This window comes from Dipodomys ordii, unplaced genomic scaffold (assembly GCF_000151885.1).
Source record: "Dipodomys ordii isolate 6190 unplaced genomic scaffold, Dord_2.0 Scaffold143, whole genome shotgun sequence".
NCBI classification, from domain to species: Eukaryota; Metazoa; Chordata; class Mammalia; order Rodentia; family Heteromyidae; genus Dipodomys; species Dipodomys ordii.
The window spans coordinates 785,987-812,547 of NW_012267359.1; the positions used below are offsets into that span (position 1 = coordinate 785,987).

The 26,561-nt window shown below is 40.0% G+C and overlaps 1 protein-coding gene across 1 annotated transcript in view; it reads left to right on the forward strand.

Annotated features, from left to right (window-relative positions):
- The window catches only part of Gas1 (growth arrest-specific 1), a 2,287-nt gene extending 494 nt beyond the window's left edge, over positions 1-1,793 (forward strand). The window contains exon 2 of the mRNA XM_013031699.1: positions 2-1,793. Coding sequence (XP_012887153.1) covers positions 2-564 — 563 coding nt within the window. The 3' untranslated portion in view covers positions 565-1,793. The remainder of the gene's footprint in view (position 1) is intronic.
- Positions 1,794-26,561: the final 24,768 nt, after the last annotated feature.

Genomic DNA, 26,561 nt, shown 5'->3' on the forward strand with positions numbered 1-26,561 from the left:
GGGGTCATGGGCTGCGTGGAGGCCCGGCGACGCTGCGAGCGCGACAGCCGCTGCAACCTGGCGCTCAACCGCTACCTGACCTACTGCGGCAAGCTCTTCAACGGGCTGCGCTGCACGGACGAGTGCCGCACGGTCATCGAGGACATGCTGGCCGTGCCCAAGGCGGCGCTGCTCAACGACTGCGTGTGCGACGGCCTGGAGCGGCCCATCTGTGAGTCGGTCAAGGAGAACATGGCCCGCTTGTGCTTCGGCGCCGATCTGGGCAACGGCCCCGGCAGCAGCGGCTCGGACGGGGGCTTGGACGACTACTACGACGAAGAGTACGACGAGGAGCCTCGCCTCGGCGGGGCGGGCAGCGAACAGCCGCTGGACGACGACGACGGAGTCCCGCACGCCCCGCGCCCGGGCGGCGGCGCTGCTGCGGCGGCGGCGGGTGGCCGCGGGGAGCCGCCCTACGGGCCCGGGCGCCGAAGCGTCAGCGGAGGCGGCGGCCGCGCGGTGTCCCGAGGCGCCGGGACCCCGCTCGCCTCCATCTTGCTGCTGCTGCTCGGGCGGCTGGTTTAGACTTGGGCGCCCCACCGTTAGCTGCGGGAGAGCCCCCGCGTCCCGCTTCCCCGCTCGCTCTCTCCAGCTGCGGGACGGAGTGGGATGGTGGGGCAACTGTTACCCCCCCACCCCATCTTTTGCCAGGTCGACTCGGCCTAGCCGGTCGACCGGCCAGGACGCTAGGCACTTAGGCGTCTGCTCTCTCCAAGCATGACTTCTTGGACCTCGCCCCTCGCCCCTCGCATTTTTACCAAGTGGCCCGTTCTGCCGAAGCCAGCACACGAGGAAACACGCTTAGGACACAACCGGTGTGTCCGGGACTTGGGACGGTCCCCATAGGGTCTTAACAGTTCCAAGGAACTGGGTTTGAAACCGGGAAGGTGGGACTAGGGTGAAGAAGGAATGGTCTTGGCAAAGGGGTCTGACCGTTTGTTAGCATTTTTTCCCCCTGCAATAGTGGAGGGAAATAGTGACGGTATCGACTTTTATTGCTTGTGGCCATTGAGGACAAAACAATCGTAAGTAAATAGAAAAGTCCCACGTTCGTTGTTACCACTCTGAGTTGTTTTTTTTTAAAGCATGTTTCTTGGGATTAAGGGCCCAAAAATGGTTGATCTAAAGAGTTACTATGATGTTAAACAATGCAATTTTTTTAATTTTAAAAAGCTCTGTACTGCCATCTATGAAAGCCTCTTTAAGGTGTTTATTTTGTTGCCATTTTCATTGTTTGCATCAAGAAATTACACGTTCAAGTATGCAGAGCTTGTATATTGCCTCTGCTCCTATCAGGGTGTTAAACCCTGGTATATCCTATATAAAGTGTGTTAAAACTGGGGTTTGTTACCAGTTGCTATATTTTGTATATAGAATTTTTATAAATTGTATGCTTCAGAAAATAATTTATTTTTAAAAGAAATTAAAAGTTTTAAAAGTGTATGTTACACCCTCACTCCCCCCCCCAATTTTCACCAAGGATCCAAACCCACAGTCCATTTTGAAGTATGCTCCATTTAGAACCATCCTAAAATGTACAGTGTATTTTATAGATTTGAAGTAACATCCTTATTTTCCAGAGAATTTATGGACATTGTAGAAATGTATAAACGCATTTCCAAACTGCCTTAAACCTTGTATTTTTATAGACATCATTTTTTAAAGTCCTGTGTTTTAAATAACTATGGCTTTGCGTATTTTTTGTTACTTGTTTTATTAAAAATGTGTACATCAGTAAAGAGTTTAAACAGTGAGTATGGTGTGGTCGCTTTCCAGAATTACACTGTGGTTAACCCCATAATGGGTGAGGAGGGGTGTAGAAAGGACACTGGGAATTCATCAACCACCAGTTGAAATTAAAATGCAGTGTAAGACAAGAAATGTGGGCTATTTCTGCCTTTAATTTAATGAACAATTAGACATCTGCAAATGAGCCAGCTAAAAAGATAAGTGGCCAATGTCTTTGAGTTTCTGCATTTGTGGAGAGAAAACTCTTCTGTGCATAATTTGGGGATAACCCAGGCATTACATACTCCCCTCCCCTTTTTCCACAGGGGTCACACCCTACCCAGTGGGTCCCCCTCCCCTTTTGTCCCTGACCCCCAGGAGTGTTCTTTCTGACTACTGGACATTCTCATACAATCAAACATACCAATAACATCTGTTACCAATAGGTCCTAGGAAACATACTAGGCTCAATACTTCAAAGTCATTTTCACACTTAGGGTGAAAAAAAAAGGTACAAAATTTTGTTACAAAACATTTCAGGCTGGCAAAAGAAAACACTAGGGAGAGGAATAATTAGCAGAACTTGGAATATTGTTGGGAGGAGTTGTTTAGTAGCGGGCTGAAGGCTGGGTTTCAGCCAGAGCTACTGATCTACACTCAAACGCCCTTAGATAAATAATTACACTCTTAAGCTGTGTCGAGTGCTGATACACTTGACCTTGTAAATAGAAATGTTTGCAGTAGGAATAAACTCCGGCATTGGAAAATCTTTTAAACATTAACACAAAAGAGAGCGCTCTGTCCTCTGGGGATTTGAGCCTGAACCTTGCCAAGCTAGGCACTTGCAAGGGGGAAAAAAAGTTTATTTATCTTCTATTCCTGGTGTTTATTTAAAGCTTTTCATTTTAAACGCAGTGATTGGAAGGCAAGTCAGGAGTTTAAAAGTCACCACAAATAAACTTTGTCTAAGGGGTCGACAGATTAGCAAGATCTGGTGTCTCTTTATTTGATATTAACATGTGCTGAGAAAACATAACCACATTTCTCTGCTGCCTAAAGTAATTAAAGCTATGCCCCTTCCAACTTCCTCTCACCCACACCCACCCCCTACTTTCAGGTCTCTTCTGCTTCTTACCCTTTCCCCAGCTTTTATGGAGGGATCTCCTGATGCCATAAAACCAAGATTTCTCTATGCATAGTATTAGAAAGTCTAAGATAGCGGCAGTTTCAGACTCAAGCCTAAGAGAGTGGTGTATGTTTGGAATCTCCAGTCACCTGAATGGTTGAGTAAACATATTGTTAAAACAAAGCTGCCAGCATTGTTTCTTTGGGAATTGAACAAAAGGTACTCCAAGAGACTTGTAAATGAAATCAGCTTTCTTTACAAAATGACCAGGAGTCATTTTGTAAAGAAATTGTTCCGCATTTGTCCTTAAATATATTTAAATCATCTCATCTCATGTTATTTTAACACGTTCTTGACGAAAAGTTAAGTCTTTGTCCCAGTAAAAGGCCCAGTTTTCTCCAGTAAGAAGTAAAAGGCATTAGCACTAGAAAAGGCTCGATAATTAACTGCTACAATAAACTCACGACTTGATTTTACAGGGTCCTGTCAAAAGCATCTGCCTGGAATAAATCAACACAACTCTTGGGGAAGAGAGGACAGGCTTTATGCTTTCTTCTGCGGAGAAAGTGAACATTGATCGGTGGTCTATTTTAATTTAGACAATTATACACTGGAGCCCAAGGTCTCCTAGTCTCCCTACACATCTAGGGACTCCAGAACAGGCTGTTGAGAAGTTAGGGCCCTTGGACCATTGGCTCTGGGTTTTTATGTTGCCATCTGCTTCTAGACAGAAAGGATTGTTACAGATGTTGACATCTGTAATATGTTACACTCTCCAGGGAACTCTTTGGAATTTTGGACATTTGGCTATCTCAAATGTCTAGCAGAGACTGCCTGGAAGTATCATTATGAAAGGAAAGGTATTTCTGGTTTTCTTGTGAATTCTGTCCCTACCCAACTTCCCACAGAAGCCTTCCAAGGCAAGAGAAGAGCCCCTTTGGATTTCATGTAAAATCATGTGTCCTCGTGGCCTTTCCCGTTTCCCCAGTTAGCAGGTTTGAATTCTCAGTGACAGTTTATTTGTCTTTGGAGGCACTTCAGTGACAAATGTTTAAGGGAGTGTGGGACAATGGTGGAGAACAAGGGGGCAGTTCATTGAACTGACAGTGACCATACAGTAAATAGAAGGAGGTCCAGACTTCACTGCTCACCAGAGCACACAGCCATGCTTTTGTATATAACCACAATGGATAGAGCATAAGGTCTGTGTTTATTTTTGAACATTATACAGCAATGCACTTGAGCAATACACATGTGTAAAGCAGAAAATGGCTGTGGGGAAGTGAATTCTTCTAAGTAGCAGGGCATCTCTGCACCCTTCAAAGGTCTTTGAGAATAGAAGCAGCATCCAGCTTCAATTGCCACAAATTTAAAGGACCACTGGCCCTAATGTATCTGGACGGTATCACAGTTCTGCAGTAGGGTCCATGTAAACATAGAAAATGACATATTCACTTTGCAGTGTAGGATAAAGATCTAGAACAAGAAAACCATCCAGTGGGATTCCTTCCTCCCTTTTCTCTTGTTCACACTTTGACTCCATCCCAGCAACATGGTATAATCTTATGCCAGAAGAACCCCTAAAATTCCATGTGAACTTTGAGGCATCAAAAACCACATTGAAATTCTACTTCCACACTGTTTTGGCTTTGCATTGGGAGTTTCTTTTCTTCCCTCTCCACCCCAATCCCCAGGGTACTGGGGCTTGGACTCAAGACTTGGACTTTGTCCCTTAGCTTTTCACTCTAAGATGGTCCTCTACCACTTTGGCCACAGCTCCATTTTTGGCTTTTTTGGTGGTAAATTGGAGATAAGAGCCTCATAGACATTCCTGATGAGGCTGGCTTTGAATCACAATCCTCAGATCTGAGGCTCTGGAGTAGTTGGAATAACGGCCATGAGCCACCCACTCCTGGCTACATTATGAGTTTCTTAAGTTCACTACGGAATACAACCTCATGTACCTCTTTTCAAAGCTGGAAAAAGGAATGCATTATTTGTTTTTTGACCTCTTACACAAAGGAACATGGGAAATGTTGTCAATTGACCCAGTTTCAGCTACTCAAAGCAGATTGCTGGACAGCATCAAGTTGCAGATACCATGTGGTCAGGGTTACTTAGTCAAGGCTTGAGTTTCCAATAGGTCTCACTGCCACAGTGACTGAAGCTGGACATTACTGTATCCTAGTTGAGAGAGTGGCACTGGAAGACAGTTGAAAAGGTTCACCCTTGACTATGCCAGTGACGTAGGTAATGTGTCATTAGCATAAATACCTTCTAAGACATGCATTTAATCAATTTCTAAAATACCAGAATGATCTACTACAAAATAGTGGACTGTATACACTATATTTTGGCACAAAGATGCTCATTCTCCCACTAGTAACCAGGGGCTCTAAATAAATGATTTCAACAATGTTTTATTAAAGGACGACAAGAGCCCTCGAGCTGCATTAATCGGGGAGAAGTCGAGTGGCACTTTTGTTATGGAAATGTTAAGCACATAATAGCAAGGCCAAACAATGTGCAGCCACTTCATTCTTTCAGCCATGCTGACACCTCTTAAAGAGGAGCTGCAGGGAAGGATGTGGGAAAGATCTGCTTGCCCAGGAAGCTTTCAGCTCATATTTTGGAGAGCTACCTCCAAACCCTGCTGAATACATGCCTCCCAAGCCAGGAGGGCCAACAAGATGGACACAATGCTTTCTTCCCTTTGTGTAGGAGTTCAGGTTCCCTAACAAAACTCCAATGTCCTCATATTTTTTTGACATGGTATTTACCAAAAATAATATTTTGCTGATTTTGTAGTCATGGGGATTGATTTGATCAAGTCGATCAAAGGCTCTGTGACTCTCCAAGGTGTTGACCTATGCCACAGAGAGCTGGGACTTGTTCTCCTTCAAAAAGCACAGGCAGCTGAAAGTTGCAAACAGGTACTTCATGTCATCAAGGACATCTCCAATCTGCAACCAAAACTATTGCAAACCTTGTAGTCTCTGGCAACTGGTATGTATCCATACAAGTAGGTTAATAAATGAAATAGGATTTTTGAAAGTTCTTGAAACTTGAATAAACAAACATCTCACAAGTAAATATTACTATATATTTTATCCATAATCGGGTATTTTTAAAGTACCAAAAAAAATTTTCAGTGAGATGTGAACCTGCTTCATAGATAATTCTTTTCTTCTTTCCTCTCCTCCTTTCTTCCCTCTCTCCCTCCCTCCTTTTCTTCCTTCTTTTACTTTCCATTCCTCTCCTCCTTCATTCCTCTCTCTTCAGTCCCTACCTTTTCTCTATCCTTTCCCTTTCTTTCCTTTCCCACTCCTTCCTTCCTTTCTCCCTCACTTCTTCCCTCCTCCCCTTTCTCCTTCCCTCCCTCCTCCTTTCCATCTTCAATCTTTCTTTCTTCCTTTCTTTCTATCCTTCCTTCCTTCCTCCCTTCCTTCCTTCTTTCCTTTCACCCTCTCTTGCTCCCTCCCCTCTCTGCCTATCTCCCAACCTTTCTCCCTTCCTCCCTCCTCTACACCCTCTTTTCTTCTTCCCCATTTCACCCTCCCTCCTTTCCTTCCTTCCTTCCTTCCTTTCTTCTTCATTTCATTGTTGTTGTTTTGATATATAGTCTCACTATCTAACCCAGGCTTAGGTCAAATTCAAAATCTACCTGTCTCTGCCTCCTAAGTGGAATGCTGGGATTATCAGATTGTGCCACCATACTCAATTAGATAATTCTTTTCTGACAATGTTGTTCTTCTACCTTTAGTTTTAACTTACTTCTTACTGATCAGATAGTTTCACCCATTTGGAACATTTTTTCTGCACCATGCTGAGGTTAGTTTTTCTGATGATTAAAATTTGTGTCTTTAATAAACAGGTGGTAACAGCCATAAAGAACTTTTTTGGGCCTTACTGAGAGCCAACACACATAATGGTACCCTAAGGGTTCGACATGTGTTTTTCCTCAACAAAATGATGGCAGGATGGTGATGCTGACAAATAGAGATGCTTTTAAGCCACACAGAAAGCACAGAGGAGGATGGTTTAGCCCAATACTGATTTCTTGGGGAAGGTAACACTGAAGCTGAGTCCAAAGGCAAAAATAGGAGTTAAGCTGGCAGAAAGATTTGAAAGGTATTTCCATCCATGGAAACAGCAGGCCCAAAGGCAGGGAAGGCTAGAACAGCTAGTGTGGTATGTATGTGTGACCACCTATTGCCAAAGTATAATGTAGGGTTGGGGTTTGAAAGGAGGTGTCACTAGCACTGGACTTTACCTTGTACAGTGTAAAAGAAGGCAACCTCTGAAACCTCTAGATGTTCAGCTTTTTTTTTAATCAAAGTCCATTAATGTTCTAAAAGATGAAGACCAGAGGTAGGAGGACCATTAGGGGGCTGCCTGAGGCTCCAGTGACCAAACCTATAGACTAGGTACTTAGCGGGAGAAGACAGATTCAAGACATGGCCATTGGTCAAATGAGTGTAGGTAGAGAAGAGAAGTCAATAATATGACAGTTGCTGGGCTTCAGGCTCAGATGACTGGATGATGTCTTCTTTGGTTCCAGGAAAAGAAAGGTAGAAGACAAGTAATGTTTGAGTTTTGGAGTATCCATCTGTTGGTATACAGCAGGAAACCAACCACAGGTTTGAATTTGGGGGCAGTAATCAGACTTAAATTGTGGTCACAGGTAATTCTTGAGAATAACTCACCCGCAGAAAGAAAGAAAAAGACATGTAGAAAGAAGACCCCAGTGGAGAGAAAGAAGGCCAGACAAGTCTGAGGAAAGGAATAGTAAGCTTCTTGACACAGATAGCTAAATATAAAAATGCTCAAGAGACTATTATCATGAACAAATCTTAACAGCAAGATAAATCCACTGATTTCCCAAGAAAACATAAGTGAAATATAACAAATATAGCAATATTAATCATGATTAATCAATCACAACTAAGTACAAGAAATAAAAATTACCAGGGCTACCTCACTATGTTAAAAGCCATAGTAATCAATGCTAATCAACATTGTGAAGTGAGCATTATAAACCAAGTGCAGTGCTAAGTACCTGATGTGATATGCATCTGATTTTGTAAGAATCACTTTAACTTCCCAAGTCATAATTGTTATTATTATTATTAACCAAGGAACTCCTGGTTAAAAAGTTCACCATTGCGCTGTGGCTCAAGTGGTAGAGTACTAGCCTTGACTACAGAGAGGCTCAGAACAGTGTCCAGGCCTCAGCTGAGTTCAAGCCCTATGACTGGTCAAAAAAAAAGAAAAAGAAAGAAAAAAGAAAAAACAAAACAAAACAAAACTTAAATGGAGCCGGGAACTGGTGTCTCATGCTTATAATCCTAGCTACTCAGGAGGCTGAGATCTGAGGATCACAGTTCAAAGCTAGCTCAGGCAAGGAAAGTCTTTGAGACTCTTATCTCCAAATAACTACCAGAAAACCAGAAGTGGTGCTGCAGCTCAATTGGTAGAGTGCTTACCTTGAGCTGAAGAGCTAAGGGACTGTGCCCAGGTCCAGAGTTCAAGCCCCATGACTGACAAAAAAAAAAAAAGGTGAGCATTGTTAGTTAATGAATATGGTCTGTTTGCATCAACAGACTGGAATCTATTTATTTATTCTCCAATTATAAGAAAGTACAAAGAATCTATGAATCTTTGAAATGTTGGGACAAATTCAAATGAGTTTCTATCACCATCTGCAGACATGCAATGATTAACTAAGGGCATGAATTCTTAGCATTGTGTCCTTGATAAGTTTTCCTTGTATGAGCACCATAGAGTGACTTTATGCAAATTATGATGGCTGCAATAAGCTACACAGGAGGTTGAGATCTGAGGATTAAGAACCAAAGCCAGCTCAGGTAGGAAAGTCTATGAGACTTTATTAACCACCAAAAAGCTGGGAGTGGAGCTGTGGCTCAAGTAGTAGAACAGTAGCCCTGAGCAAAAAAGGTCAGGGACAGCTCCTAGGCCCCAAGTTCATGCTCCAGGACTGGCACAAACTCACACACACACACACACACACACACACACACACACACACACACAAACTTTCCTGCCCAGGCTGACTTTGAACCACGATCCTCAGATCTTAGCCTCCTGAGTAGTAGGATTACAGGCATGAGCCACAGGCGCCCGGCTCCAAACATTCTATTTTCATAATTAAAATGACTCCTTTTTGTTGTTTGTTTTGGCATTTGAACTCAGGGCTTAGTACTTGCTAGGAAAGCATTTCTATTTCTTGAGCTATTCCTTTTTGCTTTAGTTATTTTTGAGACAAGGTCATATTTGATGCCCTGGTCATCCTGGACTATCATCCTCCTTTTTTATGCTACCTTTATATAGCTGGGATGACAGGTGCACTTTGCTATTCCATCTTTTTCTGTTGAGATGGAGTCTGGTCTGAAATCATAATGCTCTCAATCTCATCCTCCCTTGCAGCTGGGCTGATAAGCTTAAGCCACCAGCATCCAGCTGTAAATGTTTTTACATAATAAGGTTCAGTAACATTAAGAAGAAATAAATTGTAGAGCTAGCACCTGTGGTTGCTATCCCTTGTTACCTGTTTCTCAGAGGAGTGAGCCCTACTTGTTATTTGTTCCATGGGCCTCAATTCTCTTGATTAAATGGTATTTTAATTTAAATTGTAAAAATTATCTTGAAGTAGCTGTACAAAGGAGTTCCAATTCAACATGTTGTTTTATGAGTACAATATATCTTGATCAATATCACCCTTTCCATTATTCTCCCCCATCTCTCTCTCTCTCTCTCTCTCTCTCCTTTGTTTTGTCAGTCATGGGTCCTGAACTCTGGGCCTGGGCACTGTCCCTCAGCTCTTCAGCTTAAGGCCAGTGGAGTCACAGTGCTTCTTCTAGCTTTTTCTGCTTATGTGGTGCTGAGGAATCGAACCCAGGGCCTCATGCATGCAAGGCAAGTACTCTACCACTGAGCCACCTTCCCATCTCTTTTAAACCTACTTCTTCCTTTAATTTACCTGGTTCCATTTTCATGTATGTACACTTGAATATTATGACTGTATTTGCCTACCCTTTCTCTCTCTAGTCATCTGACCTCTCCTCTTCTCACCAAACCTTTCAGCTTCCTTCTATTCATTTTGTTAAACTGTAAGTGAGCCTTGAGCCATACCTTCACGTCTGAGCTTTTGTTGGTAAACTAGAAATAAGAGTTTCTCCAATTTGTCTGTCTGGGCTGCCTTAGAACCACAGACCTCAGCTCTCAGCATCCTGAGTAGCTAGGATTACCATACCAGTGCCTGGCTGCTTTTCCTTTTGACACAGGGGTTTGCTAGGTAGCCCAGGCTGGCTTGGAACTTGCAGTCTTCTTGCCTCAGTCTCTGGACTTCCTAAACTTAATTGTGATAAAAATGTACACCAGTGCTGTTGTGTAAGTTGTTTCCTCATGCTAACACACTCTTCAATACTACTTTAAAGAGTATATAGCTTTTAATGGCTTCCTTTTCTCTCTTATCTTGTAAATAGCACATAGTTGGTTAGGCTGAGTTTTGGTTGGTCATTTGATCTTTAGTACAATGGGGCATTATCATTTCATAGCAATTTATATCTGTCTTCATTTACTGGTTCCTGATTTGTCCTAATTTATGACCATTGTACTTTGTAAGTCAAATTTATGGTGTTTTCTTGTTCGTTTGAAACCCACCCACTATGAATTCATTCGTTGGGTGGATCAGATTTTCTTGAGTTTTTAAAAATTTATTTGTACCTCCCCCTTCTTCTAATTGTTTAAAGTTATAAATTGCCTATTTTCCTAAATTATACCTTAAAACTTAGACTATATATTTAACTCTTGTTTCCTATTAATGTTTAAAGTTAAATCTGTTTCTTTACATCCTCCCTAAAGAGAAAAGTATTTTCTCTTAAGCTTCCCTTTTTCTATTATCCCTATCACATTCACATTGTATCATACAGATTGTTCAAGTAATTTCTAGTAATGGTGCTTGAATTGTGCACCTTTCCATACTTATTTTTCAGTCTTAACTCTCGTTACCAGAGAATAGGAACTTAGTTGAAAAATAAGACCATCCCAGGTAGAATTGTTAAGTTTAAACAAGTCCTACTGGAGTGGACCAAAATCACCCATGTCCTTACTTTGGAAAAGGGAAGCTTGCACATAGACTCACAAACACACAGAGAAAATATGGGAAGGGAAAGTAGAGAATGAGGTGATGCTTCCACAAGGCAAGATGTGTTGAAGATGACCAGAATTCTCCAGAAGGAGGGAAGAAGCATGGAGCAGATACTACCTTGAAGCCTTCAGAAAGAGCCACCTGCTAATACTACCATCTTGTTCTTCTAGACTCAAGTTACAAGATAATTCCTGTTGGATAAGCTGCTAAATTTGTGGTACTTTGTCTCAGGGGATCCAGTAAACCAATGCAATAAATTTGAAAAGAAATTAGATTTAGTGGTGTAGTAGGGTTGGACTTAAATATTCTTTCTAGTTTTTTTTTTAGGCTTCACTTTAAAGAAAGTGTATTTCCCTTAAATATATCATCACATAATCACATGGCATCAACTTATTCAAAGACATATTTATATTATCAGTGGTTGTATCTTTAATGTTGCTCGTGTGTGTATGTGTGTCTGTCTGTCCATACTGGGACTTGAACTCAGAGCCTAAGTGCTATCCCTTAGCTTTTCCATGCAAGGCTAGTCCTCTGCTGCTTGTACCACTGCTCTACTTCTAGATTTTCCTTTTTTTTTTTTTTAGCATGGTTAAATGAAGATGGGAATCTCACAGAGCTGGCTTTGAACCGTGATCCTCAAGTCTAAGCTTCCTGAGTAGCTAGGAAGACAGATGTGAGTCCCAGGTGCCTGGCTAATATTTCTTATGTAGTATTATATATTAAAAGTTATCGCTGGGCGCTGGTGGCTCACGCGTGTAATCCTAGCTACTCAGGAGGCTGAGATTTGAGGATCGCCGTTCAAAGCCAGCCCGGGCAGGAGAGACCGTGAGACTCCTATCTCCAATAAACCACCAGAAAACCGGAAGTGGCGCTGTAGCTCACGTGGTAGAGCGCTCGACTTGAGCTGAAGAGCTGAGGGACAGCGCCCAGGCCCAGAGTTCAAGGCCCACGACCGACAAAAAAAAAAAAAAGTTATCCGGGGAGCTTGTCCTAAATGTAAATTCCTGGGTTCTGCTCCTATACCTACTGAATCAGAATCTCTTAGGGCCAAGGCACCATGAATGAACATCTTTGTCTCTATCAGGAATCCTAGGAGATGCTCCTGTTTCTTACACTGAGGCACACTGACATAAGCCAAAGGATTCATGAACTGTTATGCCACATCTATTTGGTGATGTCTTAGTCTATTTTGTGCTGCTGTAACAAAAATCAGATAGAGTAACAGATTAAAACACACACATACACATTTCATACAGCTCTAAGGAGCCTCATTAGATGAACATCTTTGAGTTGTATACTTGTCATGGAAGGAGGGAGGTCAAGAAATAGCTCATAAGAGCAAGAGAGAAAGGAAGGGAACAAACTCATTCTTATATCAGTAAGCCACCCCTAGGATAACTAACTCATTACTGAGATAACAGAATCAATTGATTCATCAGGACAAAGCTCTCAAGACCTAATTGCTGCTGCTGCTGCTTCTTCTTCTTCTTCTTCTTTTTTTTTGCTGGTTGTGGGGCCTGGGCGCTATCCTAGAGCTCTTCAGCTCAAGGCTAGCACTCTACCACTTGAGCCACAGCGCCACTTTCTGCTTTTTCTGCTTATGTGGTGCTGAGGAATTGAACCCAGCACCTCATGCATGCAAGGCAAGCACTCTTCCACTGAGCCACCTACCCATCCCCACCTCACTGATATATTGGGGATCTAGTTGCCCATACAAATGTTTTGAAAATGTATCAATGCTCTAAAGAGAATCCTAAAATCCCACTACAAAAGTAGCACACCTTCTAGTTAACATCTTTAGGGATAGCCCTTAAATACATACCATGTACTTTAAGCTAAAATGATCTTATTAAAGAACTCCACAAAAATCACACCATTATAGTGGAATGAAGGAGAAAATGATCTCTAATTGAGTTTCTTGTGTGTAGGGGGTGATGAGGAGGTACGCACATACAAGGGCTTGAAGTCAGAGCCTGAGTGCTTGCTGTTCCTGAGGTCTTTCTGCTCAAGGCTGGTACTCTACCATTTTAACCATAGCTCCACTTCTGGCTTTTTTTTTTGGTCAGTCTTGGGGCCTGGGCGCTGTCCCTCAGCTCTTCAGCTCAAGGCAAGCGCTCTACCACTTGAGCCACAGTGCCACTTCGGGCTTTTTCTGCTTATGTGGTGCTGAGGAATTGAATCATACAGGCAAGGCAAGCACTCCACCACGGAGTCACCTTTCCAGGCACTTCTGACTTTTTTGTGTGGTTAATTGGAGTCTCATGGACTTTCCTGCACCAACTGGTTTGAACCACAGTCCTCAGATTTCAGCCTCATGAGTTGCTAGGATTACAAGCATGACCCACAGGTACCTGGTCTCCAGTTGGATTTCTATTTCCAGATAAAGCAAGAATCAAGAAGAGCTAGCAAACTCATTCATTTATTCAACTCACAATCTAGAAGGGAAAGCTGAGGAAAGATGGGAATTCTCAGGACTAACATCATTCACTGCCTTGTGTCTCAGTTTTCCTAGAAGATAGATGTGTAATGATTTTTAAATTGCATCTATAATTTACATATGTCCTTATAAAAATCCAAGTAATTTTGGAGAGTAAAAAGAGTTACACTAAATGAGTGACTTAAATATCAGATTAGAGATGCAAAAGTATATGGTTTCTGCTTTGTGTGTCTGAGCCATTCTTTCATGCATATCTTATTTGTAAATATTTGCAAGGAAGAGAGAGTTGAAGATTGCATGGTGCTAATTCACACTGTTAGAAGGCAACATCCAAGATGGAGATAAGTTTTTGACATGCAAAGTGATCCTGTCCCTTCTGTAAGAGCTTTAGGAAGATTGAATTTCAGGTGAAGATTTGATCACAGGTTTCCAAACACAATGGGAAGGTGCTAATAACAGAATTAAAATTCCACACCACTTTGAAAAATCAAGGCAATAGAATTATAGTTCCTTCTCGAACAACTACTAGTTTGCTTTGTTCTTCAGTAAAATTTTGGAGACAATCATATTGCATAATACATTCATTTTTTATACTAAAGGGTGACTTAATTTTGATAGATAATACCAAGATAGCTACTTCAGTTGGCTCTATATTAAAACCTAATATGATCATAATGGTGTGAATTGTTTTTGTCAGGATTGTTACAGTTTCTTTTAATATCCATAAGTGAGAATTTATCAAAACCTACTCTAAATTTGAAAATAGAACTTTAGGGAGGAAAGTAGCAATCATCTACTAGACTGTGTCCACTGCAAACAGGAAGAGACAAACTGTATAATTTAGCAGCAAATGCTTGTTTTTCTTCTAAGTTCCTAGTCTCATATTTCAGGGTTTTGTGTGGAGTTTCTAGAAAGAAAGACGGAGACACGGTTCCTACACCTATGTCCACTTTAAGAGGATACAACATGCCTATTAATAATTGTATTACTCCTCTATTATTGCTAAGAATAATGATGGGCTAGAAGCATTGGCGCCCAAGCTGAATTTATCCTGAGATGTTTTCAATTAACTCTTGGCACTGGTGGGAAGGCATCAAACCTTTCCCAGGCTGAAATATGGAAAATCTGCAGGGAACATCTCAGCAGGAGAGGAATTTCATTAAGACAAGCATGTCATAATCTCAAGACTTCTGCTCTCTCTTTGAGCCTCCCTATTGATAAGGAATCCCAGGCGATTTTTATGGATTTATCGAGAGAAATTATTTCATAAGATCTTTACTGAGAGGTTGTTTTTTTTTTGGCCAGGGATTTTGACTGATTATCTGCTTGCTGATAGAAAAAAAAAGGCAGACATTTGGTTTTAAGTGTGACTGCTGGACATAGAATAGGGTATGAAGCAGCTGCGTCCTGTGACATCTGCTTTTTGCAGGAGCCTCTGTGGGACACCCAGATCATTTCCCTAGGTCTCTAACGTGACCCACTGTTACAATCTGTGTTCTCAATGACCTGCTTGGGAAGTGAGAAGCAGCTTTTTAAAGGATATGGTCAACAAGCAATCTACCAACTTTTCCATAGATGAGGGACGTAGTGGGGATGATCTGAAGATGTGGGAGCTACAGAGATTTCCCTATGCATTTGTAAAATACACATTTCTGCCCCCTCACCTCCTACCTCAATCCAATTTCTAATTCTATTATCAAATATGTCGTAGGAAATACAGAAATTGTTTCCTTGCCTGTGAAATCACAACAATAGGAGTAATACGGAGTCAGAAAGGACTGGGGATGACAAAAGGGACATGTGTGAAATGCCAGGAATTAATCATTGTTAAAACATGCTAATAACATGGTTTTCTTGTCATATTCACAAGCAAACTATCAGAGCAGCCTCTAGCTATGCATGCCTGCAATACTAGTACTTGAACTAACACAAGAGGATCTTAAGTTTGAGGTCAGCCTGGACTACATAAAGGCCAGGTCTAAAGAAAGAAGCAAAAACATCAACACATTTGGCCAGTACTTTTCCAAAGCAAGGAAAGTTACTCTCAGAATGAAGATGAGCCTAAAGAGACATGATCATGAATTTGCCATATCCTGGCTGGAATACTGAAACACACAAGAATATACTAAGTAAAACTCCAAAAATATGAATAAATTATAGGCTTTAGTTAGTAACAACATGCCCATATTGGTTCACTGGTAGTTACAATTGAAAGACAATTATACAGGCTGAAACTGGATGAGGAATATGTAAAATTCTTATCTTTTTTTGGTGTAAATCTGATTTTTTTTAAAAAGGCCCATTGAAAATAAGCAACCTGGGCACAGGTGACTTATGTTTGTAATCTTAGTTACTTGGAAGGTGGAAATTGAGGTTTGAGAACAGCCCAAGGAAAAGGTTCAGATCTTGTCTCAACCAATATTTGGGTACCATTTGGGTACCTGTCATCCTAATTATGGCAGGAAGTATGAAAAGGAAGATTATAGTCCAGGATGGCTTAGGCAAAAATCAACATTCTATCTCAAATATAACTGAGAAAAAAAGGGCCCTGTGGGCCTCGCTGCAAGTACTAGAAGGCCGGCCTAGCAAGTACAAAGCTCTGAATTCAAACCCTGGTATCACCAAAATAAATAAAACAAAATAAAAAAGTAGAGTTTTTGTTGCAATTACACGATGACCTTTTATGGATACTATTTCACTGTAACAAACTCAAAATTTCACTCATTGTCGTACAAAAGAATAAAGAACATGTTTTTCTACTGGATGCTTGTGGGTGTGATACATGAATATACACACACTGACACACACAGATACACACAATATGCTCCAGTCACAATTGAGGATCTGCTTAATGTACTGGAACACAGTATACTTAGGGATTCATATATTAATCTTTTGGGGCCACCTGAATATCTCATCTACACAAGCTGTTTCAGCTGCGACCTCCTATGGCACAATCCAAGCCTGTCTTGTCTGCTGTCTATGTCCTATTTACCTGCAGGATTCACTGCCTGTCACCTGGACACTGACACTAAACAGAAACCCTTGAGCTCAGCTCTTCCTCTGTAACATAAACCCCTTCCTGACATCACTGTGACTGATAACTCTGACTGATGCTAATCTCAGGCTGCATCAGGCAAGCAAATGAGGAATGTATACTCTCTCCTAATTTCACCCCATTTCCTGTTTCCAAAGTCCTGCAGTTCTCCTTTATTAATGCCACATTTGTCAGCTCTATTCATTTTCTTGGTCATTGCCATACTCTAGTTCACAGAGAGGAAGGGTGGGCACATGCAGTCATAATATTCAATGTACATATGTGAAAATGGAACCCGGTAAAGTCAGATGTTAAACAAATCTATATTCCTGCAGCAAATTGTACTTGAACATGTAGGCTTCTCAAAATGAGTTTTTCATCCAATGTGAGAAAGTTTTAGCTATGATTTCTCCATCTATCCTATTTCCCATCCTTTCTCTTCCATTTTTTTCCAGTAGTCCTACCATGGATACGCCATATGTTTGATGATCTGTAGGGACTCCTAAGACTGTTTTCTTTCTGTTTCTTAGACTTGATAATCTCAATTGATCTGTGTCCAGATTCTCTAATATTTCTTCTTATAGTTCATATTTTGTTGATTTTTTTCCTAGTGCATTTTCCATTTCTGTTATTTTATATTTCAAAAGCAATTCATTCTTAGTTCTTTCAAAAACAATTTCTCAAAGCTACCAGCACGACTATGTTTATTGCAGCATTATTTACCATAGCTAAGATATGGAACCAACCCAGATGCCCCTCAGTAGATGAATGGATCAAGAAAATGTGGTATATATACACAATGGAGTTCTATGCCTCCATCAGAAAGAATGACATTGCCCCATTTGTTAGGAAATGGAAAGACTTGGAAAAAATTATATTAAGTGAAGTAAGCCAGGCCCAAAGAAACATAAGTCCCATGATTTCCCTTATTTGCAATAACGAGTATATGTCTGAGTCAAGCAGAAAAGGTCAGTTAAGTGGATGTTAGGGAAATGAACCCTAAGATATGTATTCAACTGGTTTTTTTTTTCTTTCAGGTGATTGTTTCTAACACATTTATAAGATTATTTCTTTGTTGCTTTGTATGTCCCTCCCCCATGTATAACCCCTGCTTTCACTGTATTTGAGGTTGGTATAATTTGTGGAGGGGAAGGGAAAAATCAAATCGTTTAAATAGGGATATAGATGGATCCATTGCAACAAGTCGTTATGTGGAAAAATGAACTTTACAACTTTGGTGGGGGGGAGGATGGGAGGATGGGAAGGGGAAACAAAGGAGGAAGCTACAATGTTTGATAAGAAATGTACTCATTATCTTGCCCATGTAATTGTAACCCCTCTGTACAGTATTTTCACAATAAAAAAAACAATTTCTCTTCTATTCTTTACTTTTGTTGGACATTGTTTTCACGTAGTCATTTAATTCTTTAGACAGCTTCCCTTATTCTTTTGGCTCTGTCTCTGATACCTGGTTTGAAGTTTTTGTCTAGTAAGTCGACAGGATCTTCCCATATAAACACTATATTTTCTGTTTCCCCATCTTTATGTCACTGTATTTTCCTCTTTCTTTGCATGTATTATACATTCTTATTGAAATATGAACATTTTAGAGAATCAAGGATGGCAACTTCGGAAATAGAATTCTTCCCATCCCAATCCACAGTTTGTGTTTCTTGCTTTGTTATATTGTTGTTGCTTCTGCTGCTTCTTTATCATATAGTCATTTCTTCAGTGAATCCTGTAAGATCTGTATAATGCATAGCAGTGAAATCTCTTTTTGTTGTTATGCTCTTGTTTTTGTGTGCTGGTAGTGGAGTTTGAACTTAGGGCCAGGTGGTGTTTCTTATCTTTTTCCTCAAGTCTAGCATTCTACAACTTGAGCCAACACTCCACTTGCAGCTTTTTTTGGTGGTTAATTGGAGATACGTACCTCATGGATTTTCCTGTCTGGGCTGGCTTCAGACAGTCATTCTCAAATCTCAGCCTCCTGAGTAGCTAGTATTACAAGTATAAGCCATCAGATCCCAGCTGAAATTCTTTTTAGCTCAGAGGATAGCCAAAGATTAATCAGAATTTTTTTTACAGACTTTTTACATCCTTTACCAAGGGTGTCTGATTGCATGTATGGGTAGTATACTCAGTATTCCAACATTTTACAACTCTGCCTTAGCTTTCATTTCCTGCTTATTTAGAGTCTTAAGGTAAGTCTGAAATAAAAGTTGGATTCCTGTACTCCTTTCTTGGTCACATATACCACCCTGCTCATCATTTATATGGTTTTGTGGATCCCTAGATTTATGTTATAGTTTTTTCAGACCCCTGGAAAACTCTCATTTTTCAGTTCTTCCTTGTAAGGTTTTAGGAAGTGTGTTGTTGAACCTAAGTGGTACAGAGCCTTAGGTAGTTACAATGTTAAATCATTACTTCTGATTGCTTTCAACAAATGCCCTAAGGACTAGGGTTTTTTCCTGAGCTGTGAGACTTAGCTGAAGATACAACTTTGCCAATGGAGGTTTCTCCAAGAGACGGTAAGGCAACAGAAGCAATGCACAACTAGGGACAGGACTCTACACCTGCCTATCTCCCTCCATCTGGCTATCTCCCTCCACTAGTTGCTACCACGCTGAGATATTGGTGGTTTTAGGCTGTTGTGGAACTTGAGAGAAAGGAATGTGAGTAGAGTCAGTCACAAAAGTCAGTCACAAATGTGACAAACCTTGCTTATCCTTAAAATTTCAGGTTTTGTATGCTATACACTATTGGGATTGTTGCAGGCTTTGCTTGATTTCAGGATTAGAAAAATGACTATTTTCACAAGTTTCCAGTATTTTGTTGCTTTTATAGAAGATTGAATTTTTTATTTGTTTAAACTTTTATTGCAAAGATGATGAACAGAGGAATTACAGTTATGTAAGTACATAATGAGTACATTTCTTTTTGAACAGTGTCACCCCTCCCTCTTTTTCTCCCAGATTTTTCCCTTCCAGCTCTCCTTCCTCCCAAGTTGTATAGTTCATTTCCAAAATAGTGTCAGGTGCGTTTCACTGCTGAATTGACTTACCCTTTGTCCCGTGGTCTCTGTGTGCTTCCCGTTCCCCTCCCCAAATCAGATAAACTTATACACAAGACAAGGGTACAGAAATGAAAAACAGCAACAGAAGAGAATTAACCAAAGAAAAAAAAATGAAAGAAAAAAACCACAATAGTACAATTATCAAAAAAAAACTCTTGCTTCAATTTCCTGGAGACATTTTGATGAGCATAATTTTATATGATCATATATACATACCTATTGAGCCCTTGTGATCCTCTCCAAAGAATATCCTGCTTTGGTCTCACGTGTGTGTGAATGTTTAGAATCCTGTTTAATTTATCATCTCCAAGTGTAAATTTTTGTCTTTTATTATCCATTGTGTTTGTGTATAGGTTTATAAGCACATTCTAATTATTACAAATGAGGAAACCATGCAGCCTGTTTCTTTAGATCTGGCTTACTTCACTTAATAGAATTTTTTCCAAGTCTTTCCTTATGAATGAGGCAATGTCATTCTTTCTGAGGGAAGCATAGAATTCCATTGTGTATATATACCACATTTTCTTCACCCATTCGTCCATGGAGGGGCATCTGGGTTGATTCCATATATTGGCTATGGCAAACAATGCTGCAGTGAACACAGTTTTGTTGTTGGCTTTAGTGTGGCTTGTTTTGTGGTCAGTTGGATAAATTCTCAGGAATGAGATTGCTGGGTCATGGGGAAGCTCTATGTTTAGTTTTTTGAGGAACCTCCATACTGCTTTTCAGAGTAGTTGAACAAATTTACATTCCTACCAACAGTGTAGTAGCATTCCCTTTTGGCCACTTCCCAGCCAGCATCTGTTGTTAGTTTTCTTGATAATGGCCATTCTAACTGGAGTAAGGTGGTATGTTAATGTTGTTTTGATTTGCATTTCTTTTATGGCCAGAGATGTTGAACATCTGTGAGAGTGAATTAAAAGAGTGAATCTATCATTTTGGAAGTCCCAATGTCTGTTCAGTCTCTGAAGGTTGATTTTTCACATCTTACTTAGAGTTGAATGAGCCAGACAGAAAAAACAAATCTGTAACAGTCAACTAGTTTCTTAGTACTAGAATTTTCTTCATTCTAGTAATCCCCAGGGACAGTTACCTAGACCTTGATGGTTTATACTGTATTTATGCACCAAGATGAAAAGTAACAAGAATGTCCTTGTCTGTTTAGTTGTTTTCTGGCACAAATGTCTGTACTAAAACCTTGAAAGCCATAGTATTATCTTGAAGCTGCTTGAGTTTCATTTAAGGTGTGTGTGTGTGTGTGTGTGTGTGTGTGTGTGTGTGTGTTGTGTTGTGTTCTAGTATTAAACTGAAATTCTAGTGCTTTCCCCTATCTTTTTCACTCAAGCCTGGGTGTTCTACCACTTAAGCAACAGCATTTGGGTGGTTGACTGGAGGAGATAAGTGTTGCACAAACTTTCCAACCCAGGCTCTTTTCAAACCAAGATGATCAGTTTTCAGCTTTCTGAGTAGTTAAGATTGCAATGTTAACCACTGGCACCCAACTATTAAACAGTCTTAAAAGTTAAAATACCCCTACTTTCTTCAGTCCAGAAGAAATTTGGTGATAGGAACCGATTAAATTCAGGATTAACAATTCAAAATAAAACAAACTTCACTGATGAAACAAAATAACAAATATATTCACCATACTAAAACTTGTCTGAGCGTGTAGTGTCTTTTCCAGGGTGTGTATTTTACTTTATGTCTTTTTCACATAGAATAATGCTTCTCTACCTCCCTCAAAAAAAAAAGACATTCACATCTCATTTCCTAGAATCTGAGACTTATATAAGGAAAGCGGATTTTCAGGTATGAATAAATTACGGATATAGAGACAGAGAATTTACCCTCAATTACTCAGTTGAACTCAGTGTCACCTCTAGGGTCCTTGTAAGAAAAGAAGAGAGTAGACAGTCAGACAAAAAGGAGATGTGGAGGAAGTTGCTGACATGTAACCTCTGACTTTGAAGATGCAAAGGAGCCAGGAGACAAGGAATGCCTGCATTTTATAGAAGCTGGAACAAATAAGGAAATGAATTTACCTCAAGACCCCAATAAGGATGCTTGAATTTAGTTCCATCAATTGGCCTCCAGAATGGTAAAATGGTATGTTTGCATGGTTTGAAGCCACAAAATTTGTTTTAGAAGCCATAGAATATTGATATCTTTTTTGTAAGAAATTTGAAGTTTGTTTGCTAGCTAATAAATACGTCTTTACATAAGGAAAGAAAATATGAAAAAGAAAGCTAAGACTTGAGTGGTTCATGGATGCAACAAACATGAAAGCATGTTATAGAGTTCGAATTGCTTCTTTTTGTAGGAAAAGGTAACACTTTCAATGACCTCTCTATGATCAAGATGAATACAGAAGTGATTATGACCTTAAAGCCTAAGTTTAATAAAATGTTCAGAGATGCATATTTTATATCTTGAGCATTTTTTTGTGCATATAAAAGAATCCTGCTTAGTTAATTAGCAGGATTTACCAACTCTAAGGGCCATAACTGAGCCACTGCTTTCTGTTTCTTCAGCTGCCATGTCATATTCACCACTGCCATTTGGTAGCCCTAAGCACTTCCCAGAATTCCCACAGGGCACTGTAGCAGATTTTCCCCAACACGTTCCCAATTTGAAACACAACTTGGATTTTGTCAAGTGGCAAAGACAGAATTTACCAGAAGCCGGGTTGACCTTGTGAGTGAAAGGAAGAATAAGGAAAGGGAAACTGTGCCCAACCACTCCAGGATTACTCCAGAGATAACAGACATGCAAATGATCAGAGATACTAGTAATGGCTTCAGTTCTTTTGGAAGAAGAAGATAAAGCTGCTTTCAAAAGAAAATTATTCACTAGCCTTAAGAATTTAGATCTTAATGAGCACGTATGTGGTCCACTCTTCATTCTACCATCTGTCAAGGCATCACATTTTTATTTTGCTTTTGTTTTATATCCTGTGTCTATTATTTATCACTAACGATAACACACAGCCAAAGGGAAGAATGCAGAACACGGGGGGGGGGCGGGGAGTGGGGAGGAAGAAAGAAGAGGAAGGAAGGATAACATGGAAAATGGCTTTTGCAGGAGACCCTTCCTTTAAAAGCACATGTACCCTTTCACCTCCCAAGCTAAGAATTATAAAAACATCAGTCTGTTACTCAAGTAACCTGACACCTATCCTTGCTTTCAGTTTTGTTTTTGCGCATCCTTCATCTCTCTTTTTGCACAGACCTCTAGTGAAGCACATGTAAATACACAGTCATCCCACATTTATACCTCTGCCAATTCTTCCCTCAAATGGTAACCTTCAGGAAGTTCCACTCTAAATAGTTTTCAAATCCAAGCTGCCACTTTGATTTCATCAAATCAAGCCTTTGTTGAGATCAAACCTTTGAAATGAGAAAAGATTTTTAATCCATTTACACCAGATGGGGTCTAACTCTTGCAGTCTTGAGAGCTGCGGGATTAGGATCTCTCAAACTCTTTCTGTAGTCCTACCTCCCACATACCCCCTATTTTACAGCTACTTTAATCAAATTGTATCACCTCTTGAGTTTGAACAAAATCAAGATAAGAATGCTCTTTCTAAGTCTGTTTTGCTGCAACTTTAATGACAAAATTCTTTCTCTACAAGTATCTACAAGCAAATAAAAAAATTAAAACAGGATTTATTGAAAATGACTTGCAACTAAGCTTTCCAGTAAGGGGTAACAAACACAAAAAGACTGAGATTATTGTTAATAAAGATATTATGCAGAAAGCTTAAAACATTTATGTGGAAGATAAATAAATAAGAATGACAAATTTCTTCAGTTATAGATGTTAAAATTCTGAATTTAAAAATCATTGTCTAGATAGAAACTGAAGGAAAGCTAATATGATTAATAGGGGAATGGGAAAAGAGAAATAGACTTTCTAGATAGATGAGGACTAAGGAAAAGAGATATGCTAGCAGGAGGATAAAGAAGGCTTCATTCTGATATAATAGATTATTTGCAACTATGAAAATGAAACAAGGAAATCTATTGGGATGTTATTTTTAAGGGGAGGTAATATAATATAGGAAATAACATTTATTTGAAATATTGTATAAACACATGCAGAGATGTATCAGCAACCTCCTTCTGTATAATATGTCAGTAAATTAGAAAAATCATTGTCATTCACTGTCATCAAAACAATTTTGTGTGTGTGTGTATATATGTGTTTAACTACTGGAGCTTGAAATCAGGGCCTTGACACTGTCCCTCAGCTATTTCATTCAGGCTGCACCTTATGTTCTACTTCTTGCTTTTTTGGTGGTTAATTAGAGATAAGAATTTCAAGGAGCTAGGCACCAGTGGTTCACACCTGTAAACCTAGCTACTCAGAAGACTGAGATCTGAGGATCATGGTTTGAAGCTGGCCCAGGCAGAAAAGTCCCCGTGAGACTTTTGTCTCTAATTAACCACTCAAAAACCGGACGTGGTGCAGTGGCTCAAGTGGTAGAGCACTAGCCTTGAACACAAAAAGACTCAGGGACAGCTCCCAGACCCTGAGTTCAAACTGAATCAAAAGAAAAAAAGGATAAAAAGAATTTCATGGACATCCTTGCTTGGGCTGGCTTTGAACTGCAATCCTTATCACTGAGCCTCCTGAGTAGTTACAATTGCAGGCATAAACCACCCCTGTCTGGATCAAAAAAAAATTTTTTTTTGTAACAAAATGTGCCTTCAATTTTACTAAGAGATAACATCATTAAGAATTGTCCAATTTCTTATAACGATCACTCTACAACATTGTTTCCTTTGTTTTTCTAGTGGCATTTGTAGAACTTTTTCTCAGTTCACAGTAAGACGTAAGGTAAACTCTGAGGTTGTACGCTACACAGATAATGATGGATTGTCACCTGTTAAGAACAAAGTGCACAAGCATGAGGTACCTGGGTGTAATCATAGCAGGAAGTCATCACATTTATGCGTAATCTACAGGACAAGCTCCAGACCACTTTTGGAGAATTACCTACAAGGAGGACTCCTGCAAGTATGAATGGCTATTTGTCATCCCTGACATTTATACTAGATCTTTTTAAAAGGTGTTTTGAGATATTTCAGTGTTTAGAAATTATTGATGTTTGCATGTGCCATTCCTTGTATAAAAAAACATTATGATTTAGGAACAGTAACATCATAGGTAAGGGTAGCATCATAGGGAGAATTTGAGCGTGAAATAGAAAAGTAAGCAAAAAGGGAATCTACAGGTATACCCCTTAAGCCCTGATATTTTCTATTTTCCCTGTGAGAAATCTCTGAGTAATCTGATCAGGATGAGCTCCAGCCCTCCCAAAGTTACTGGAAGATCAAAATGTCTAGAGGATGGACACTGGTTCAGTCAACACTCTTCCATTTCTCTCAGATCTCTTTCCCTGGGGCAACGCTACACTAGCTACTGCTGGTGGCACTTGGGTCTTTAGGGTCTTTATTGGGGAGCTCTGCTGGAATCCACAGTGCTTAGCAATTGATGTTCCCTCTCCCAACTAATTTATCAAGAGCATGAGGCACAAGTATCATAGTTCCTCTGCTCTTTGTTCGAGGGCATTCTGAAATACATGCCTTATTTCATTCTCAGAATTTTTTGGTGGCTTTGCAAATAAATTGCTCTTAATATTAGCTGGCTTAACAATGCCCCTCCCTTTTGGGTACTTTCTCTTTGTTGGATTACCTCCCCATTCTTGAAACTCAGAAAATACCATATGCCTTTAAATCATGTTTATAGTGTTTCCAATAGAATGGTCCCTTTTGTTTTATTTTATATTATCTTTAAGTACTTATCCAAAGGGGGTCTCAATTCAACATGTCAGTTTGTAAGTCCAATGCACCTGATCAGTGTCATCCCTTTCATCATCCTTCCCCCATTTCTCTTAACCCCAATCATCTCCTCAATTTACCTAGTTCAACTTTCATATATGTACATTTAATGTACATATGTGAATGTACACACTGAATGCACACATATGTACAGTTTCATTTCTACCTTTTTTGGAAGTCTAATTGGAGATAGTGTCTCACAGACTTTCCTGCCTAGGCTGACTTTAAACTGCAATCTTCATATCTCAGCCTCCCAAGAAGCTAGGATTACAGGTGAGCCACTAGTGCTCGGCCTATTATTCATTTTGTTAGACTGTAAGTTTGTCGTCCAAAGGAGTTAAATCATTGGAATTCTCCCCTGTGTATAGCATAAAGTTGTCTCTTTCAGAACTACTGCAAAAGGGATACAGTTTTCCTTACAACTCTGAGAGTTCTATATCCATGGATTCAACCAAACCAAGACAGAAAATACTTGAAAAACATGTGCAAGTTTGATTTTCTTGGCTTCATTCCCTAAACAATATGGTATAATGACCATTTACGTAGTGTTTATATGGTTTTAGATAAGTAATATTGGGGTGTGTACAAAACACCAGGCCATTTTATAGAAAGGACTTGATATCTGCAAGGGGTCCGTTAGATACCAGAGTACAACTGTATTTGGCTTTCCTAGTCCTCAAGTGATAAGTAGAGATGGGTTAGAAATGAAGATAGATAAAGAAGGAACACATACACTGGGGGCTAGAGATGCAGGTGGTACAATCTCGTGAAAATAGTAAGGATATGCTCTAGGCTAAGATTCCACATTCATAATTTACCAGGCAGAAACAGTAAGCAAAGGATGTTTTTTCTGGGTTTCTTCTCTAGAATACAAATTCATGATTCATGATCCATAACTCCAATTGGGTGACAGGCACAGGAGCCCCTTCAAGCTCACAGAATGTGTCTTCACTTCCCTGTACTCCTCCAATTCTAAAGGGGCTGACGTGGTCTACCCACATTTGATGGGACTAACAGTGACCAGTGGGAAACTGGAGCCTGGACCAATGCTTCTGTATTCTAGTAGATACTCTAGGATGCATGTAAGAAACTTCTCAGAAAGTCTACG